At 39.3% G+C, this 22,269-nt stretch overlaps 1 protein-coding gene across 1 annotated transcript in view; it reads right to left on the minus strand.

Moving 5' to 3' along the window:
- Positions 1-11,373: 11,373 nt before the first annotated feature.
- KDM5A (lysine demethylase 5A) overlaps positions 11,374-22,269 on the minus strand; it is a 107,673-nt gene continuing 96,777 nt past the window's right edge. The window contains 1 exon segment of the mRNA XM_021001451.2: positions 11,374-20,706. Coding sequence (XP_020857110.1) covers positions 20,500-20,706 — 207 coding nt within the window. The 3' untranslated portion in view covers positions 11,374-20,499.

The following is a 22,269-nucleotide window of genomic DNA, read 5'->3' on the forward strand; positions in this document are numbered from 1 at the left end:
ATAGACTCCTGCACTCCCCCAGACTCATGTACCCTTTGTACACTTGACAGCAGTGCTGACTGAGTGATACTTGCTAGGTGACCACTTTAGAAGAAGGTACGTGACCTTCCAGCCATGCAGACAGGAAACTTTATTATGAGATGAGACCTCATGTTGGTGGTTTATTCTCAGAGGGGCTGATGCTTGTACTGTTTGCACTGAGAAACCCAAGTTTAATTGTTGATTCCACCGCACTAGTTAGTGTATGTAATGATAAATCAGTTATAAGTGGACACTGTGTATTATGCATTTATTAATCATTTGTTATGTGCCATGTACTGTGTTAAAAGAAAGGCAAAAGCAGTTCCTGTCCTTAAAAAAGCTCACATTCCGATAGGGGAGATGACATGTAAGTAATTACATATAAGATATATACAGAATAAGTGGAAGGTAATATTAGAAGGGAAGGCACTAGCAATGACATGGCCAAGGAAGTTAGGGAAACTAAGGCAGAAGAGCATTCCAGGCATAGGAGACAGGACAAAGGCACAGAGATAAGAGATGGAGTGTCAAGGGGTGGGGGAGGGAAGGGGTTTTGGGGGAGGGGGAGGCATGTTGCTCACTGTCACTGGATTATGGAGAAGTAAAGCATCAAAAGACTAGAAAAACAAGAAGAGGGCAAGTTATGAACAGCTTTAACTGCCAAATACAAGACTATTTATATTTGATCCTGGCAGTTATAATAGGGAGCCATTGACCCAATGGCGTTTACTGAGTGGAGGAGGAGGGAGTGACATACACAGTTTGGATGTAACAAGCTTGGAATACCTATCAGACATCCCATTCAAGATGTTCAAAATGTGGAACTGGAGCTCAGAAGAGAGACGAGGGCTATTTATATACATCTAAGAACCATCTGCATAGAAGTAATCAGTGAACCCATGGGAGCGGATGAGATCATTAAGTGAGATAGCAAAAAGAGAAAAAAGAAGGCCCAGGGAGACAACCACAGTTGGTAGAAATAATATGGATGAAGAGGGGAAGTTAGATGGCGCAGTAGATAGAGCACCAGCCCTGGATTCAGGAGGACCTGAGTTCAAATCCGACCTGAGACACATAACACTTACTAGCTGTGTGACCCTGGGCAAGTCTCTTAACCCCACTGCCTGAAAGAAAGAAAGAAAGAAAGAAAGAAGGAAAGAAAGAAAGAAAAAAAAATATATATATATATATATGGATGAAGATCAAACAAAGCAGACTGAAGAGGAGCATTCAAACATGAAGGAGAACCAGAAGAGAGCCTTGTCATAAAAAGCCAATGAGGTTAGAGTATGCAGGAGAAGAAAGTGATCAACCACTGTCAAATGCTATAAAGAGGTCAAGAAGGATGAAGATTGAGAAAAGGCTATTAGATTTGGCAATTAGATCATTTGTAATTTTGAGGGTGGTGTTTCAGTGTTGCTGTTTATCCTTCATTTTTGAAGAGGACCAATGACACCATAGGGTGATGTCTTGACTCCCATGTAAAACGGATTTAAGTGATGAAGAGTTGCATAAAGTCATCAGCCTCACTCCGTCTTCCAGTCACTGAAGTCCAGTGGCAAGAAAAAGTCAAGATGACTAGTGATGGCTCTGGATGCAGTGGAGGACCTTGGTGTTTTTGATATCTGACCAAGCTCTAAGCACCCTACAGCACATGCTTCAGCTGCCTTCACAGTCCATTAAAGCAAAATGTTCACTTCCACTTATTCTGCAGGGGAAGTCTTCACATGCTTGAGGGAGACACCTTGCCAACTCACTGACAAGTTTTAGGCCTGTCGGTTATCCTCAACCTCGTTCAGCCCGTCTGCTGAGATGGTTTATTTAGCAGGGTGTGGCCACTGTGCATGCTACAATTTCTTGGAGCCACAGGTGGATGCCAAAGATCAATGAGCAGCCCTGAAAAGGGCTCAGCAATCCCTCACACTAGAAGTGCTAGTTCTTCTTGAACATCCATTCAGTGTACGATGAGGTTGGGAGCCACATTGCAAAGAGTTTACAACAGAGTAAGAGAATTGGAGGCATTTAGTATAAACTGCTTTCTCATGGATGGAAGCCAAGGAAGTCATGGAGGGAGTCAAGAAGGGAAGGAGAAATATAGGATGATAATTAGTGGGGAGGGCTGGATTAAGTGAAGGAATTTTTAGGATCTGCAATATGAGTCCTCTTCCAACCTTTGCTTAAAGACCTTCAGCAAGGGGCAATTCTATCCTTCCAAAAGCATCCCATTGCACTTTTAAAGAGACCTAATTGTTAGGAAGACCAACCAGGTGGCACAATGGATAGAGCACCACACCTGAAGTCAGGAAGACTAATTTTCCTGAGTTCAAATCTAGCCTTGGACATTTACTAGCTGTGTGACCCTGGGCAAGTCCTTTAATCCTATTTGCCTCAGTTTCCTCACTTATAAAATGAGCCAGAGAAGGAAATAACAAACCACTCCAGTATCTTTGCTAAGAAAACCAAGAGGATTCTGGGAAGATAGTGAAGTAGGTCAGAAAATTCCAAACTCTCAAGATTTTCCCCCACAAAAGAAATAAAATAGTGCCTCAGGGTAAACATAGAGTGTTAAAAATAAATGAGAGTAGGGGCAGAACAGTGGTCCTTCTGGGACAATCAGAAGATCTGAAGAAAAATTCCAAGAGAGGTTTGGTCCCCTGGAAGAGTAAACATCTCCAGGATAGGGACCACTTAAACAATAAATGGCAAGCCCTGGGGTTAGCTCAGGTGGGAGGCTGCCTGGGCCCCAGCCACAGGGACTTTTATCCCCAGGACATCGAAGGGAGTTGGGCATCTGAGCTGGGGAAGATACAGGGAACCTCTGCTGACAAGGAACATCAGACCCAGCTGTGCTGCAGAGATGCAGCAGAGAGGGGCAGCTAGGTGGCGCAGTGGATAGAGCACTGGCCCTGAAGTCAGGAGGACCCGAGTTCAAATCTGGCCTCAGACACTTGACATTTACTAGCTGTGTGACCCTGGGCAAGTCACTTAACCCCAATTGCCTCACAAAAAAAAATCAGAATTGGGCAAGGGGAAGCCAGCGAAGTTATAAGAGACCAAGAAATAATAAAACAAAATATAAAGAATGAAAAAATAGAAGAAAATGTGAAACATCTCAGAAGAAAAACAACTGATCTGGAAAACAGATCAAGAAGAGAAAACATAACAATAATTGGACTACCTGAAAGCTATGATAAAAAAAAAAAGAATCTTGATACAATAATACAAGAAATAATTAAAGAAAATTGTTCTGAAGCATTAGAACGAGGGTAAAGTAGAAATAGAAAAAATCTACCAATCACCATTTGAAAGAGATCCTACTAGGAAAACCTACAAGAATATCATAGTTAAATTCTGGAACCCCCAGCTCAAAGAAAAAATATTACAAGCAACAAGAAAAAAACAATTCAAACATGGTAGAGTCACAGTTAGAATCACACAAGATCTAGCAGCAGCTACACTAAAAGACCACAGGTCTTGGAATACTATATGTTGAAGAGCAAAAGAACTGGGATTATGGCCAAAATTATCATACCCAGCAAAGAAAGTTAAGTATAACTCTGAATGGGAAAAAATGGATATTCAATGAATTGATAGACTTTTAGGACTTGGTTAAAAAAAAAAGATTTGACATATAAGAGTAAAGAGAAACATAAGGTACATACCAAAGACTAATTACAAGGGACTCAATAAGGACAGACTATTTACTCTTTATGTATGTAAAATATAAACATATATATGGTTGTTATTAGTAATTGGGTAGTTCACAAGAAAGACTGGGGTAGACCTGAGTATGACATGATTTGAAAAAGCAAAACTGTTCAGGAAACTAAAAAGAGTAATTATCTTATACAAATGAGGCACAAGAAGAAGAAGCAATACAGAGGAATTAGATGGGAGAGAGGGATGGTAGTTCTGGAAACCTACTTTCATCGGGGATGGGCTCAAGAGGGAACAATACATATATACCTGGAAGAGTATAAAAGTCTTCTAAATTTAGAAAGAAATAAAACACTACGGAGGTGGAGAGGGAGGACAGGATAAGGGAGGGATCTTTAGAGGGGAGGATAAGGGAATAGTTTAAAGGGGGATATAGAAGAGTATTTAGATTAATGGGAATGGAAGGATAAAGGAAGGATTTTTGGAGAGGGAGTGGGTTAAGTAATAGGAGGGCAAGGTAGTGAGTAGAAGTAAAGTAGAGGAGTCAGGAGGGATAGAAATAAGAGATATATACAAATATAAAAACAATGATTAGGAGTAAAATCTGTTAGGGAAAGTATATGTTTATATACGTATGTATATATGTATATATGTGTATATATGTATGTATATCTCTATCTACATATATAAATATATCTAAGCTTAATTGTAGCCTTCTAGGGGTGGGGGGAAGGGGAAAAAAGAACAAAGTAAAAAGCGTACAGCAGAGAACAAAAGAAAACTTACAAGGAAGCAAAGATGGGCAGCTCTCAACACATGTAGCATTTATTATATAGGCTTTCTTGAAATGGAACTTTATTGCTATATATTTTGAATCTTCTCTTACATTCTGCTGTGCACATGACATGTTTTCTTTTTCTTATTTTATATTTAAATTTTAATATTTAAGTTTGTTTCTTTTTCTTTTCTTATTATGCATTTAAGTTTTAGAACTTAAGCCTAAAATAAAATGTGAAAAAAGAAAATGAAAACCTCCAAATGGGGCCATGAAGAGCCAGACAATTGAACAACAACAAATTGTTAGGAAAAGGAAGTATAGCATAAAGGATAGAAAGCTGGTGTCAGAGTGGGTTTAAGTCCCATACATACTAGCTGCATGGCCCAGAACAAGTCATTTAACTTCTTGGTACCCTGAGATATCCCTCTAAGACTATAAGGTGCAGAGGAGGTGTTACTCTGCACTATTAGAGGGAGTTTCCTCATGGGAAGCTCCTTTTACCAATGAAATCAGAGGTTTAGTTAATTTTTTTAAAAAATGTTTCATTGAAGATTTTTTCAAGGTCTCAGCTGTAAATCACCAGTAGTTCTTTCCAGCAGACCCTGCTAGTAAGCCAGGCAAGTAGACTCAAAGAATCATTGCACCACTTTGTTTTGAAGTAATGAATTGTACAATTGTGTTGAAATTACTTTTGTGTACTGGGGTAAATAACCACCATGACTGTAGAGCTGTTATGGTGCTCAGTTATTTGACTATTAGTTCGTTGGGTTTTTTTCCCCTGGTAGGGGGATCAGCTATTAAATACAATGAGGAAAACATTAAACAGACTCTTATTCCATGTTATGCACTCTTGAGGGGGATTTTAGGTATTAAGTAAGACATACAGACAGGACAATGATGTAGTTGTATTGAGTGGTCTTCCTAAAACTTAGGGAACATCCCCAGGCTCCCAAAGAAATGGCCTGGAAAAGAGAGTATTTGGGAATTAGTTACTAGACTAACTGGGAGAGGGCAAGGGGAGAGAAGGGTGTCCCTCAGTGTCACTTGTCCAGTCGTTTCGGGTGGGTCTGACTCTTCACGACCCCCATTTGGAGTTTTCTTGGCAGAGATACAAGAGTAGTTTGCCATTTCCTTCTCCAGTTCACTTTACAGATGAGGAAACTGAGGCAAAAAGGGTTAAGGGTCACCCAGCTAGTGTCTGAGGCCAGATTTGAACTCAGAAAGATGAATCTTCCTGACTTCAGGCCCAGTGCTCTATCTACTGCACCACACAGCTGCCTTTAGTATCAGGTCTTCCCCCTATTCAGCCATCCTAGATGGAGTCAGGCTTCACTCCATTTGATATTCAGGCAAGAGCCACAGCTGCCTATTAAGCTGTGCTTTAGAGTCTCAAAAGACAGAGATGATAAGGAGCTTCCTAACCAGTATAACACCTGAGAGATCAGTTACAGTAAGCCTACTCCCTAGCTATGATGCTTAAGTTCAACGTCCCATTTTTAAAAAATCTTATCCAAAACCCACCACGATATAGGTAACCAGTGATGAGCTACATCATACCGAGTAGTTTAGCAACTGGGTAATCTGCCAAGTTGCAAAACAGAACTAGAAGATTTTGGGGTTTTAAATCATAACCATCTACTGTCAGACTTGTTGGTGATAAGCAGGTTGAAATGATGAAGAGTAAAGAAGGCAGGCTCCAATAAGGGACGTATCAATGTTACACATGGACAATTTGCCTTGGATGATGGCAGGGATCTGGAATAAAATCTGGATGAAGAGGAAACTGCATGTTGATACCCTTTGAAGGATGAAGAAGCTTGCTAAGACTGCATTGATCTAAGGGGGACCTTTACCCAGACAAGTGGGAAAGAGCTGAATCCAGGGGCTGCCCCTTTCCTGCTTAACATTCCAGCCACGGAGGCCTCAAAGGAATGGAAGCCAGCTGACCTGTTAAAGGTTGGAGACAGCAGCATTTGGCCTGCACTTTCACTGGGCCCAGCATTGGTCTTGGCAAAATAGTGAGCCTGAGCCTGAAGATAATGACCCACTCACAAGCGATGCAGAAACTAGAGAAGACACAGTGGATCACCATCATTTTCCCTTATCTGAAAAATGAGCAGTTTCACTTGATGACCTGGATGACCTTTTTATCTCTGCATCCATAATCCTATGATCCTCCTCAGGTACCCCATTTCAATAGCTTAATCCTTAACTCCTATTGGGACAGGAACTCTTTTACTCCTGGCTTGGACCAGAGCTCCTTCACTCTTGTGGACACCAACACTCAGACCCTCTGCCCTAAACTCAATGGGGCTAGCTTCCTGAACAGCATAGCCATCAGGTCCTGAATCATTTTAAGGATGACTATTGGTGGGTCAGGTGGGATTTTCCAGCTGGGAGGAGAATTCACCAGGACAAATTCTTAACCTGGGCTTCATGGACTTATTTTTTTTTAAATATTTTGATGAGCATTTTAACAACTGGTTTCTTTTGTGAAGCTATAATATTTATGCATTTAAAAACATTATTCTGAGAAGACATCTATAGGCTTCACTAGACATGCTGAAGTAGTCCGTGACACACACAAAAAAAGGTTAAGGGTTTCCTCTTGATCCTGGACCATTGTGACTACACCAGGGAACTTGTCAGAATTGGCTGCATCTGGAGATTCTCAGACAGCCAACCCGGCAATGCTTATCCTACAGGTTTAGTTCCCCACTTTGGGATCATTGTATCCACATTAACCCCTGTATCCAATGGAAAAGGGTCAAGTCCCCCTACTGGGGTCCCATTAATGAGTTGCAACTGTGATCACAAAAGAACAGTTTTCTATCCTCTGGCCAGTGAAGAAGAGTTTCTTCTCATCTGACACTTGGATTAGTACTTGCCCTTATTCCCTCCTCATTAGTCTAATAACTTATTTCCAAATACTCCCCCTTCCAGTCATCTCTTTGAGGATCTAGGAATGCCCCATCAGATTCAGGCAGGTCACTCAATAGAACAACTACATCAGTCTTTCTTACTCAGCACCTAAAAATCTCTAAGGAATACACAACATGCTATGAAAATCTTTTTAATGTTTTTGTTATCTATAAAATAAGGGTCTCAATGCCCTATAAAGTCCTTTTCAACTTTGAATCTATCATGGGTCAGGAGTCGAACCCGACACTTACCCACCCAGTAACAGGGATCTCTCCCTTCTCAAATTTCCTGGGGGTACTTTGCACATCTTTTCTTCACTTATTTTCTCTTGCATTGTAGTTATTTGTGTACACATCTCTCTCCTACAAGACTGTATGCTCTTGAGAATGGGTCTGTTAAGGCTTTTTTTTTAATCCCCAGGGCCTAGCACGTACTTAATAAATGACCTATTTATTAAGAGTTATAAATGGAGGCAGAATGGCACAGGTGAAACAATTGAACTTGGGATCAGAAAGAGTTATGTTTGAAAATGTCTCAGACACTAATTATCTGAGGACAAGTCACTTCACTTTCATTTGCCTGTTTTCTCATCTGCAACAGGATGTTATGAATATCAAATAAATTAACATGCATAAGCTATTTTGCAAACCTTGAAGTGCTATAAAAATGTTAGCTATTTTTAACTGAATCACTGAATTGAAAGAAAAGGAGGGCAGCTTCACCAATTAACATTTGAACATCCATTTAGGGCTTGGTATTATACAAAAGGTACTACATAAAACAAATTAGTCCATGTACTTTACAAGCTCACAGTGTTAAATGCAAGACTGGTGAGCTTAAAACCCCAAATATAATACATATTTCAGTGGCTACTTCCCCACAGCAAGTCTTGCTTGCTATTCTAAGTTCAATAACTTCTTACTGACATCATCATTTATTCTTTCAAAAATTACTAGCATCATCTACTAGATTATAAACTCCTTGAGGGTAAGTATTACTCCCAACCTTTAGCACAGTCCATGCATGGGGTGTATAGGGTGATCAAGGAGGATTAGTAGCTCTGATGTGAGAGCTCCCTGAGCCCTTTTCAGGGCTCCTCATCCACCTTTGTTGCCCCCAGCCCTCAATTGTAGCTCCAAGAAGCCATAACATGCACAGGGACCACACCCTGGTAAACCATCTCAACTAAACCAGGTTGAAGATAACTGACAGGCCTAAAACCTGTCAGCAAGTTGGGAGGTGTCTATCCCAAGCACGTGAAGACATCCCCCTGCAGAATAGGCAGAAGTGAACATTTTGTTTCAATGGGCCACGAAGGCAGCTGAAGCAGGCACTGTAGGGTGCTTAGAGCTTGGTCAGATATCAAAAACACCAACGTCCTCCTCTGTATCCAAAGCCATCACCAGTCATCTTGACTTTTGTCTTGTCACTGGACTTCAATGACCGGGAGAGTGAGGCCGATGACTTTGTGCAACAATTCCTCACTTAAATCCAGTTTACATGTGAGTCAAGACATCACCTTGTGATTTCATTGGTCCTATTCGAAACAAAGTACAAACAACAACAACATGGTGCATTGCACACCAGGTGAGTGAAAGGTAGCTGTAGGGAGATGGGAGGGAAAAGGAGGAATACAACCAAGGACAAATATAAAGTGACAAAGTTGTAAGGTATGAAGAAGGCTCAGGATGAAGAGACTTTTGGGAAATATCAAAGATAGCAAAGAAGAGTATTAAAAGGTAAGTTTGGAGTAAGGAGGAAACAAAACAAAAACAAGGAGGGAATAAGCTTGGAGGATACGAGAAAGTATATCTATTTCACTCCTGTTTTGCTTTAGCATTCTCTCTCAACAACCAAAACAAAAACTGCTGAGAAAAATTTGTAGTCCAAGCTAGGTGAACAAAGATAAACATATGAGGCCTTTACCTTCTAATTTGAGAGTAACAACCTACTTGGCTCTCATGTTAGAGAACACAGACTCAAATCCCACCTCTGGCAATAACTACTTATGTCACTTCATTTCTGGGCCTCAGTTTTCTTGTCTTTCAAATAAGGGAATGTACTCTAAAGTCTCTTCCAGTTCTTGATCTATGATCGCCTAAATTTGTCCCATTTATTTCACATCATTCTTCTTCAGGTGTTGCATATTCCAGCCAGGCTGGACTACTAATGGTCTCCCAAATTCTACATCCCATCTCCTGACTCCAAATCTCTGTACAAGCCATGCCTAGGATCTCTAGCTCCTAAGAATCCTTCCTTCAAGCCTTAGCTCAGAAACTATATGTGCCATGATCCTCAAGTTGCTAACTCATCTGTTTTCAAATCAGTTACTTATTTCTCTGTATACATTGTGGAATGTAAGCTGTAGAAGGACTGGTTTTTGTATCCCTAGCACTTAACATAAAGTAGGCATAAAATGTCAATCTGAATGTTTACTGATCAACTCTTAGCATACTTGTTCCAGTTTTCCCCTTCCCTATATCTGCATTGCTGATTTTTTTTCTTTCCTACGTGACCAACTGCATGACTGCTGGAAACCCATTTCATCCTGTTACACGCACCTCCAATTCTGATTTCTGCAGACCCTTTGTCTGTATTAAGTCTGTAGGGCCAAACTCACTCCATTTACCTTGCTTCTGTGCTTTTCTTAGCTGGAGAAGTTATGGAAAGATCAATGAGAAGGAAAGAAGGGAAAACATTACAGGAAGAACATATTGTGATTTCTATTCCATGAGGCTCCACTATCTCCTTGCTCGACCATCACCAACAGAATATTACCTTCATTATCAATTCTATACTGCTTCTATGCCAAACTTAAATCCTATTCTCAGAACTCTCCCTCCTCTTCCAATCCTTTACATTTCCAAAACTCCTCACCACCACCATGACTAAAAAGAACCATCCATAGAAAACTCCTAAGGGTCCCCAGACAACTCTGGGAAACATTAGTACAGTAGAAAATTGATCTTTAGGATCTGATTCTAGATAGGTCTGCCCCATGCTGCAACGTCCTCATTTCTGATTAAGGAAGGTGTACTCCTGGCCAACCACCTTAAAAGTATGTCAGTGTCACAAACGAGAAAAAGTTTGTTTAGTTAGCCAACAAAAATTTATTGTACAACAAATTATTTGGCAATAGTAACTAGAGAAAAGTGGGACAGTATCAGGTTATTTACATGCAATGTATTCCAGACACTTTCCAGCAAACAGGCAGTATCTTTCCGGAATGGCTTTAGGTTTAGTCCTGCCTGGTAGCAGAGGTAGACAAGATGACCTTCTAAAATCCTGAGGGTTCCCAACATTAACCCCTAGAACCTATAGCACTAAAGCCACTGGCACTAGATTAGTGGAGACAGGAATATGTCTGCTAGTGGCTTGGCTATTGAGTATATTTCCAGGCCTAGAACAGTTACACACACCAATAGGAACCAATGATTCCAACTTGATTCATTGCAAACCATCCCTGTTCTTAAGGTGGAAACCACCATATATCTGTTAATCTTATCATTTGGGACAGTAATTTATTATTCCCCAAATTTCCAGGATGAGGAGCTTTTTGGCCCTTTTATCTACTTCTCCTTCAAGGAAACCAAATTGCTGAATTCCCATCTTACTCATTCTCAGGAACAAATACCAAATCTCATACTGCATCCCAATTATTCTGAAGGAGTAATTTCTGTAAAGGAGACTATTCAAACCTCCACATTTGAATGAGGTGGGAATAGAAATTACATGTTGGCAGCTTCCAAAGGAAATGCAAGAGAAAAAATGCCACAGTAGTTTGCATAGAAAAGTATGCTGGGGTGTTTGAGATCCTGAGGAGCTGGAAAGGTTTGGCTCACCAAGCTCAATAAACCACAGTGATCAGAATAATTGCATCTGACACTATACTATACTGCAGCACAATCTCATAGAATTTCCATCCAAATCAAGAAAAAACTACTGTGATGCCACAGCACCAGGTGGTATACTACAGGTATGGAATGAAGCACACATTGTCAGACATGACCAATATCTTGATTTATTTTGCTCAATTGTAGTTTTTTATTTCGAGAGGGTTCTATTAGGACAGGAGAGGGGAAGTCACTGGGAAACGACAATTTTTTTTAGAAAGTGACAAAAATTTTTTTTAAACTATCATAAGATTTCATTTTAATTTCAATTTTTTTTAATACTTGGGTTGGGGGGAAAGTATGGATAAGGACAAGGAGAAATATTTTACCGCAAACTTTATTAAACTCAAGGGGAGCCAGCTCTTTTTCTAGGTATCTCATTTTTAGCTTTCTTTGTAATTTTTCATATGCGGTGAGTATATGCGTACACACATACAATTAGCATATGAATGCCCTCTGTATATACCCTCATATTTAGTCAATGGGATCATGAAGAACATAGTTTGTAAAATTTAAAGTGCTACATAAAGGTGAGCTACTTTATATGTTGTATCTCTACATAAATATAGCTACACAGATAAATGTATATTCATTCATGGAGGCAGGGTACACTTGAGGCTAAGCTTCCTTCCAGGCAAAGCAATTGTTTTGAAGAATCATGGATAGCAGAGCAGACCAGGGAGATAAAAATGAAAACAACAACAACAACAACAACAACAATAACAAAAGAGGGTAGGAATGCTATAAGGAACAAAAGAAATTTGGGCAGAAGAAAAAGTCAGGAGAAATTTGGAAAACATAGTAACATAGTGCATTAGGAATTGATGTTCGAGAAAAATAATCAGATGGCAAGAAATTCAATGAGCGCTCACATACCAAAAAGAAACATACGGTAACACAGAGCTAACAGTTAGATAAGAGATTTTTTAAAAAATGAGGGTCAACACTAATATTTCTGCTGGGTTAGTTTTAGTTACATCAATTTCTGGGGGCAGGGAAGACGAGGTTCCTTCCATCTTCACTATTTTATGAACCAAGCAGAGAAAAAATGTTAAAGTATCTCTGGGGGTGGCAATTTTGAATAAGATAAAGTGAATGGAAGGAAAGTAACAGAATGACTCATAAGCCCTATAATCAAACTGGCAATGTCACACTGACAATGATGGTTATACAGGGGAGCAGGTATTAAAGTAGAATACTAAATTAGCCTTCAGGCAGCTGACAGATTAGACAGAACACCTTTTAGAGCAATCAAGGCCAGGTTTTGGTTTTTGGGTTTTTTTTAAAATACATTTAAGCTGTGGCTAGCCTAAAGCAACACACTACAGTGGAAAGAGCACTGGTTTTAGCATCAGAGAGTCGGTGTTCAAGTCTGGGCTCTACATGAGAGACCTGGGGCAAGTTACTTAATCTCTGGGCCTATTTTCACATATATAAAATAAGGTATTAGACTAGATGTCCTCCTAAGGTCCTTTCCATCTCTAAATCTATGTGCAAGCTAAATTTTGTGTAAGCTGAAAATCTCCCACGGAGGGAGAAGACTAGAGGAAGACCTTACAAAATGACAGCTGGTACTGGAAGCGTTCCCCAATCCCTTCTTATTCCAGTGCCTTCACTTTGTTAATCATTTCCTAGTTATCCTGTATATAGCTTGCTTTGCATAAGTTTGCATGTTGTCTCCCCCATTAGATGGTAAAGCTTCTTGAGGGCAGGGACTATCTTCTGCCTCTTTCTGTATCTCCAGAACTTAATGCAGTGCTTAGAACATAGGAAGAACTTGTTAGGTATGAGAGTACAAGATGTACTGTTCAAAATTATAGAATTTTTATAGCCAGAAAAGACCTTTAGAGATCACTGTATATATGTCCTATACATACATATATGTGTGTTTCACTAAATGCCAAGGGCTCTTTTGTACCCTTAGCATCTTACATGATGGCCTAAGAAGACCATAGTAGTTATTCAATATTTCCTGATAATTATCATCTGGACCCTTTACCTCACTTTAGAAATAAGAAAGTTTACACACTAGACTAGAATCCATCTCTCTTACATTAGTGTTCTTTCTCCAATACAATTCTACATGGGGAGAGGAGACCTGCCATTTCTGAAATTAAATTTCCTCAGAAATGGAAAAACTATCACTCTACCCTACATTCCTGAGCAATCCAACTGGGCTTCATAGAACAAGATCCACCAGTTTGAAACTACCCAAATTGTTTTGGGGGACTCCTGTGATTCCCCTCCTAAATAACACACAGAATAGCCAACTCTCTCAATGGTTGGGAGTCCCCAGTGGGAGACTGTAGTAATAACAGGCTAGCACTTACATAGTGCTTTAAAGTTGCAAAGTGCTTCACACTTTATCTTATTTGATCTCCAAAACAACCCTGAGATGGGTGTTATTATCCTCATTTCACAGGTGATTAAAGCCAAAGTTTAAAGGAGCCATGGCCACTAACCACGGGAATTCAAGGAAGGGAGTGTCTCCACTGAAGCTAATTTCAATCCCTCTACAATTTAGTAGATAGTCTTCCTAAACTGATGCGACTGGAAAACCTTACCACCCTACAGCCACCATAGTGATGAAGCTGGTCCTTACACAGAAAGGATACAATTTAGTTCAGACCAGTGATAGACCACATTTTCTTTTTAAACTAGATTCGTGAGGGGGGCAGCTAGATGGTGCAGTGAATAGAGCACTGACCCTGAAGTTGAGAGAACCTGAGTTCAAATCCGGCCTCAGACCAGGCACTTGACACTCACTAGCTGTGTGACCCTGGGCAAGTCACTTAACCCCAATTACCTAAAAAAAAAAAAATAAACTAGGTCCATGATTTCCTTAGGGTAGGGAGCTCCTGATGAGCAGCTTCCAGCAGCACCAGTATAGACTGATAACTATTCTGCAGATTCATCTTAGATCAGGAGTGGGGAACCTGAAGCTCGAGGCCACCTGTGGTCCTCTAGGTCTTCAAGTGTGGCCCTTTGAATTCAAACTTCACAGAACAAATCCCCTAAATAAAAGGATTTGTTCTGTAAAACTTGGACTCAGTCAAAAGGCCATACCCACGGCCCTAAAAGGCCACAAGGCACAGAGGCCACAGGTTCCCCACCTGTTTTAGACAGTCTCCTTCCTATGCCACTGAAAAATTAAGTGACAAGCTTGCCTGAGGTCTGAAGAGGGACTTGAACCCAGGTCTTCTGGACTCACAAAGGCCAGTTCTATAATCACTATACCATGTTGCCTCTCAATGAACTACATTAAGCAGGTTGTATTACACAGATTAAAATATTCCCTATCAACAGCTGGATAAAAATAAAGTCAAATAAGCAAATGCCTCTCTGCAGGAGAAATGTCAAAAGGAATTCCAATGGCAATTTTAGTCCACATTATGTTTTATTACTTGATTATCAGCCTCCCAGGATTGTTTAATTTGTTTCATGCATATGTACCTCATCTCTCAATCAAAATGTAAAGTTCTTCAAGGAAGAGATTGTGCCTCCTACTTATTATGCATTCTACACAGTATCTGGCATAATGAGTGGTAGGCACACAGAAAACTCAATACATACTGTCAACCAGGGTATGTCCTAAGGAACCACCTTAAGAAAACACAGGCACCTATTACAAGTAGAAAGGATCTCCCTCATTCTAAATTTATAAAAATAGAGCACGCTTCACTCTGAAAGTCCTTAGCAATCCCATTATTTGTCCTTCAGACTTGCATGAGAACCCACGTCATTTCCTTATCTGAAGAAACTTTTGGAAAAAAAAACTTTGGGTTTGAACTAGTCTTAGGTATTTGGGAAACAAAAATTTCAGAGGGTTTTTTTTCCCCTCTATTTTCATGACTGGCATTGGTTTGCTGCAAAAGGACAAAGTTTCAAAGAAACAGAGGTAGAGTCATGTATATATTTGTCATCACCTGAACAGCTGAACTCCTCAGGTACCAAACCCACCTGTAGTTTTGAAGACTGCTCTCAGTATAGTATAAGCTGTTGATACCATCAGCCTATCTAACATCTCTCCTGGCCACAGAGTAAACGAAATGTGTGTGGGAACACCTATTCATTTGCACCACCGCAGTTTCTAACCCAGCTTTTCTTGCTCTGGCCCACTTTGTGTTATACTACCTTATATGTTAACCATACAAGTTGTAATCAGTCTGGATGAGAATATAAGACATTGAATGCACATCAAGCTTTATTTTTTTTTTGCTTTTATATGTAATAATTAATGTTCTCTAACACCAAAATTTCCCTCACAAAACAAAATTATGTTCAGATGACCAAAATAATGAAATAAGTCATACTTATAAGGCACTAATAGCCCTGTTAAATGAGAGCCCATATTATATGTAAGTATTCTGTACATAATAAATCTCTAAAAAAATATCCTACAACGGTTTCCTAACCTAAAGTATACTTCAGCTATGTAAAGCATTTTAAATTCTCTATTTCAGACCTGGGGCGGGGGGGGGGAGGGGAGGAGTGAGGGGAAGAATGAGGCCCAAAGGAAGATTAAGGGGGAGGAAGAAGATGGGAGAATGCAAGGAGGAGATGTCAGAAGCCAGGCTGTTTAAAAACACCCACTATTCTTCCTCTTCCTAAGGCATTGAGGAAATGAGATCTGCATTGGTACAGGGAATACCCACAATGATAAAATTTTAGATATTTTCAAGCAAGGCAAAGTACATGGTAAGGACTTCTAGCAGCAAATTTTGTGGACCCCTAAAAATGTGCCATGGGCAGACAGTGGGACAAACACAGCTCTCCAGGAGCAAAATAATCTTGAAGGATTATTTATAAGAAACACTCCATTATGAGAATGTTTAGACAGTAAAATAAATTTTTTTGGTCTGAATCTGATTTCAAATAGGTGTAAAGAATTCCCTGTTCAACGAAACTTTCACTCAGTGATGCAAATCAGAAACCAACATATAGTTTTAGAAAGTTGCCTGAGGCACGAAGTTATAATTTGCTCCCAGTAAAATAGCTATTATGTGTCAGAGGCAGGACATGAATTCAGGACTCCCTCTAAGCCTGGCCCCATGTCCATTACACCATATTACCTCCAAACATAAGAGATACTATAATTCTTGGTTATAATTTTTCATTTCTATTTTTTATATCAACTTTTTTTTCCTGGACTTGTAATTTCATCAGTGTGAGGAACCCAAAATATGAAATCTCTTCCCACTCATCTGAGATATAATAATTGCCTTGTAAATGGTTATGTGACTTGGCCACAGTCATACAGCTAGTAATAAGTTAGAGGCAGAACTTGAACGCAGATCTTCTCGACTCTAAAATCAGCCCTGTAATCCCTATTCCACAGTGTATTTCATCACCAACAGATAACAAAGGCATAATCCATGACAACGGGAAATATAACAATACCCATCCTTCCTTTCTAATCCCAAACTGTAAGCTCCCACCTAGAAAGGATTTTTATTTTTGTGGCCCATTGCCTACTACATTGTCTTTGAACAGGTGATTAAAAATGTTTCTTGAATCAAAATAGAACCAAAAAATAATTAAATAGTAGAGAATAAATCAAACCAATCATTTTTCCTGTCAATCTGGCAGTCAATGAAACTTGCAACAGCAAGTTTCTAAATATGTCAAGAGTTGACATAAGTGTTTAACAGTTTCACCTTAACACAATGTTCAGCCCTCAAACTCTGATTTTCACCAACCCTCTAAAAAAAAATAGCTAATCAATCATCTTCCCTGGGAATGTAATTCCTAGCTTCTTTTCCTCGTTTCTCAAAATAAGGCTTCGAGATCTGGGATCAGATCTCCTTCTTCTGAACTCTAGGTATCTCTTTATACCTCCTACTGTACTTTCACCTTCTATCCTGTATTAACAAGCAGATATTTCTCATCTCAATAACTAAACTATAAGGTCCATGAACCCTCTTAGCCTTGCATATGGTAGGTTTTCAATAATGTTTGTTGAATGAATGAGATCTTGCCCAATTTCAAGTACTAGCTGATTCACTCACACTCATTTCTTATTTAGGATACTAACTTACAGAAGTATCCTTTCAATGTACTGTTTTGCACCTAAATTCCAAAGTGTATAATAAATGAACAGAACATTTTCTGGGATACAAAAGTAAGTATGAACAGAACTGAAGCTATAACTAAAATCTTCTTGTCAATCTGACAGGTCCATCAACTTCCAGTGTGTTTTTTTTAACTGTTATTTTCATTTTTTAACTTTCCTTTCAACACTTTCCATAACCTTTGTCAAAATGCTTTGCAATGACATCTGCCTTTGAAAAGCAATAAACATGCAAAAGCTCAACTATGATGAACTGCCATTTTCTGTTGGCAACCACTTAAAAACCAAACTTTGATACCAAAGTATCTATAGTGCTGAGGAATGAAGTAAGCTGTAGTATCAGTGAGTAGTTTCTTTTTTAAAATTATGCTTTATAAGAATACAAATATTTCTTAGCTTTATGCCTCCCAAAAATTACAGCTTGGTATGTTAACATTCATTTTTATCCTTACTTTTTGCTTCCCAATCCTGGAGGCCCAATCTGTAACGTAATTAAGCCAAACTCTCAGATTTTACTTGAGTGATAATCTCATAGTTCTAAATGAAGGAATATAAATTTTTTTAAAATGTCAAATGATGTCTATGTTAAGCCTTTTAGCAGGAAACTATACATTTGGTGGAGGCTAGTTTGTTTCTTGTGAGTTTTCTGGGAGAAATCCCCCAACACATACACACCTAGGGGCAGAAATCACACTCTACATAGCCACACTTGTTGGCCCACCACTTTAAAGGGCACAAAACTTCAACAAGTACTATAGTAGACATTTTTATAGCCTGCTCCAAAGAGCTGAATTCTAGAGAACAGAACAAGAGAAATCGGAGCAAATTTGCATCCCTAAGCAGCCAGTGTCCAACCTGGAGACATCAATAATCACGGGAATTCTTTGTTTTATACATAGAGGGCCAAAATAAAGGGGACTGATTTCTCTCATATTCTCAATTCTCAGAATTATTTTCTATTCCTGTGTTCATTATCTTCAATTAATCATAAGATATTTTATTTATTCCTCCTATAGCCTATATTGACAGTAGAGGAGAACAAAACTTATACAGCTCATGTATGAACTAAGTGTAAAATATCCATATATGTTGATGATTATTAAATTCATAATAAAGAAATGTTTTAAAAATAAAATGTTCATCTATTAAATCTTGACCCACAACTATCTTTTCCTTATTTGGGAATTGATAAAACCTCAAAATATGAACTATTAATTCACAAGAATAAAAAATGATAGCATTAAGGGGAAAAATGACTAGGAAAGAAGGCATGCAATGGAAAATGTCCTCATGGAGACCAGATTTTATAAAATTAGTTTTAGTCATCTTATATTGACTCAAATGATAATTGGACATTAGTAGCCACTAGTTTCCTATTAAATAGAATGAGGCAATATAGAGAGGAGTAGTTTGTAAGGTCTTTCCAAGATACCGTTTAGTTCAACTGCTAAAACATCATAAATCAGTACTTTTAGGACACAGAGAAGAGACGCAGAATAGTCAAAGACAAAACACTATTTTTAGTAAGGATTTTTTTTTGTTTTGTTTGTTAAATCTCCGCTCATCATCTATGTAGACTCTGCTCTACAACTCACCTATTGTCTGTACAAGAAGTGAAAAACATAGTGGGAGGGAAGAGAATACAGCACCCTGGCCAGCTTCAGACATTCACATACAAAAACGGCATAGACTAAAGTGAAACCAGCACTTCCCCAACGACAGGGACAAATCCCAACATACGAAGAAAATGTAATTACCTATTTGAACACAGGCAAGATGATGGAAGGTCTAGTTAGCCTAGTCTGGGAAAAGGTGACTGCTTACTCCTTGTACTACAAGGAAGGAATGAAGGTCCTTTTTAAAAAGCAAAAAACAAAAACAAAAAACAAGCCCCCAAATGGGTTTTTGATGGTGGAAAACTGTATGTATGCTGCTGGTAATAGTGGTAAATATATATTTATATATGTATATTAAAAAAAGGAAAAATAATCTATTTATAGAACAGTCAGTAGTCAGAGACATTTAGAAAAAAGTAAAAACAAGTTCTTTTCTTTAAAAATGGATTGACTAAAATGACCTCATCACCTAGAGGTACCATAATCCTACATCTTCTGACGAAGCCAGGGCATGACTCAGCATCATCTGTTGCTGCTTCTGGGCCAGAATCTGAAATAGCCAGTGTTTAGAATGGTAGATTATGGGTCAGGACTACAAGGCGAGCAGTTACATGGTGGTCTTGCTTACAATCATGCCTAAAGCCTGGTGATGACAGGAATACTTGTAAAAGGATGTTATGCCAAAAGCATGCACCATTGTGGCTCTGCAAGACAACCCATCTGGCCTTTTTTCCTTTTCTTTGTGTAGAATCCTGGGTCCACGTAGTTGTTCCTTTCCAACATGTAGGCCCAGGACACTGGGAATCCTCAAAGCCAGTCTCTATAAGAGAAGCTGTTGCTCTTGGAGGAAATAAGAAATGCTCTTCTTTCCAAGATCCAGCCTAACCAAACATCTGAATTGAGATGGTATTCTCCACATTCGGTGGTCTGCCCCAGCTGAAGGGAAGCTCCAGGTTTTCTTTTTTGGTACAAACAAGCACTAGGAACTGATGTTTGCAATATGCTGCTTTTCCATCTGACTTCTAACAGAACCTGCAGATCTACCCTGCCTTCAATAGCTGTAGCATATTAAATGCTTAGAAATAGTGGAAGGGGACTAAGGTATTCTGACTATCTTGCTGTCCCATTCAGGCAGGCCCAAGGCACTCTGGTTCCATACATGCCTACAAATAGTGCTGCCATTAAGTTGTGAATCTCTAGCTAATGCCTACAGGCCCCAAGCCAGCTCCACACCCCAGCTGTCTAAGCCATCCTACTGCTCAATCAAGTCTCTGAACACAATGCAGAACACCACACTCATGAGAAACACTTCAGTTAAGATAATGGCTGGAATACCAAAGAAGACATCTCTGCATAGATGGGCTGGTACAGTATGTGGCTCACAGAGTCCCACTGCATAGAAAAAGCGAAGAGGGTTTTCTCTGCTGTAGGCCATTCGTCTTTGGAAGCAACAACTCTGAGCAGATCCAAACCACCCTCCCTTGATGAAAAGGGTCTCAGTGTGGTCCATTTCCCTCATGTTCTAAACTAACCAAGCTTCTGCTAGCTGGCCTCCTTCAGTTCCTCCACTGGTAGCTTGTAGCTCATTATGAAAGAAGGAGGTTGTGCCTGTCCTGGGCTACTTGGCCCCTGCTTCTTTGCACAGTTTATACAGATGTAATCTTCATTTTCTGCCATTTCTGGAGAAACACCCACACAGACTTGATGAAACCACTCATCGCAGCCACCATCACACTGTACCCAGTCTACCTGTAGGAGATAAGATTGAGAGGGCTTTAGGACAGTTAGCTATCCCTAGGGTGAAAGTAAAGTCAAGGCAAAATAAATTAACAGCTTACTTTTTACATAACTATTGTTTTGTAAGTATTTCTGCACTATTTACATCCATGAACTCATTTTATCCTCACAACAGTTCTGTGAGGTAAGTGGGACAAGTACTATCCCTACTTTTCAGATAAAGAAGCTGAGGTTTAGAAAGATTAACTAGCTTGCCCAAGATCATGTGAATAGTAAATGACAGTCAGAACTTGAACTCAGGTCTTCTGACTCCCAAGTTTACTGCTATGATTTATTCACTATACCAATGGTTCCCAACCTATAGGGCAAGAATGTCTGAGAAACTACAGACATTGCAAAGAGTCCAAGAACCCACATGTGCACCACTGTGACTTCTATCTTCATTTAACTCCATAAAGATATATAGATATATAGCAGGACTGACTCTCTCTCTCTCTCTCTCTCTCTCTCTCTCTCTCTCTCTCTCTCTCACAGACACACACACACACACACACACACACACACACGTATATGTATATACATTCCAAATGGACTGCAATTTTTCCAAATGTACATATTTTGCACATTTATAATAAAATACAAATTTATTTTAAAAGCATTGCTGAATTCACAGTAGATTTCTGCAGATGCCAATGTTTTCTTATTCAATAATAACACTGCAACTACTATCATATGGGGCATCGGTGAAATTTCTGACATTAAAAAGTGTCCATTATTCTCAAAAGTGAAGAACCATTCCATAATACTAAGCTACCTCTCAAAAGAAAAGCTGTTCAGGTTATGCTGGCAGAAAAACTTAGATGCTCACTGCCAAGACAATTTTTATTTCTTCTTTACAAAATGGGGTGGGGGGAAGCTAGGCAGTTATCTGAAAGTTAGCTGTACTAATAAAATTGGAATAATTCTCAAGTGGTTTTGTTTCTGCACGAATATGTGTCATCAGAACCCAGTTGATACATTCTGGCAGATCTTCACCAGCCAATCTCTCATAGTACTCACTGAGCACTAAAGTAGCATTATGGTTCTGTCTTGCAGATCTTATCCCAAATCCACAAAATTTCTGTGTTTGTCAGACCCAGTATCTGTCAGTCTAACAGGATTATCAACATCATTTCACTTTTGTTCCCAACCCCTAGTGGCTTACTACCAGATCACACTGCTTCTCAAGTTTACTAACCCAATCAGGACTATTACTCCAGACTATCTTTTAGAAGAAACTCTACAGTAGTCGTTGTTGCCACAAATATTAATTGCTTTTATAGTGCCTTCCCAAATGAAATTCTTTCCTTATTCTCTGTAAGAAGTCTGGCTTTTGAACTCAAACCTTGCAGCACAAAGAATAATCAGAATGTACCTATCCCAGCAGTAACGTACTAAATGCAGAGAGGGGAGTTAATCACGTCTATGCATCAAAGGAAAAATAAAGACACTTTAGATATATGTGATTTAAGAAGGTGCTAATTGGATAGCAGATAAAGAAGGACACTAAGGAAGAGTATGTTGGCTACTCTGAAA

The sequence above is a fragment of the Phascolarctos cinereus genome, unplaced genomic scaffold, assembly GCF_003287225.1.
Source record: "Phascolarctos cinereus isolate Bilbo 61053 unplaced genomic scaffold, phaCin_HiC Scaffold_1;HRSCAF=81, whole genome shotgun sequence".
Classification (NCBI taxonomy): Eukaryota; Metazoa; Chordata; class Mammalia; order Diprotodontia; family Phascolarctidae; genus Phascolarctos; species Phascolarctos cinereus.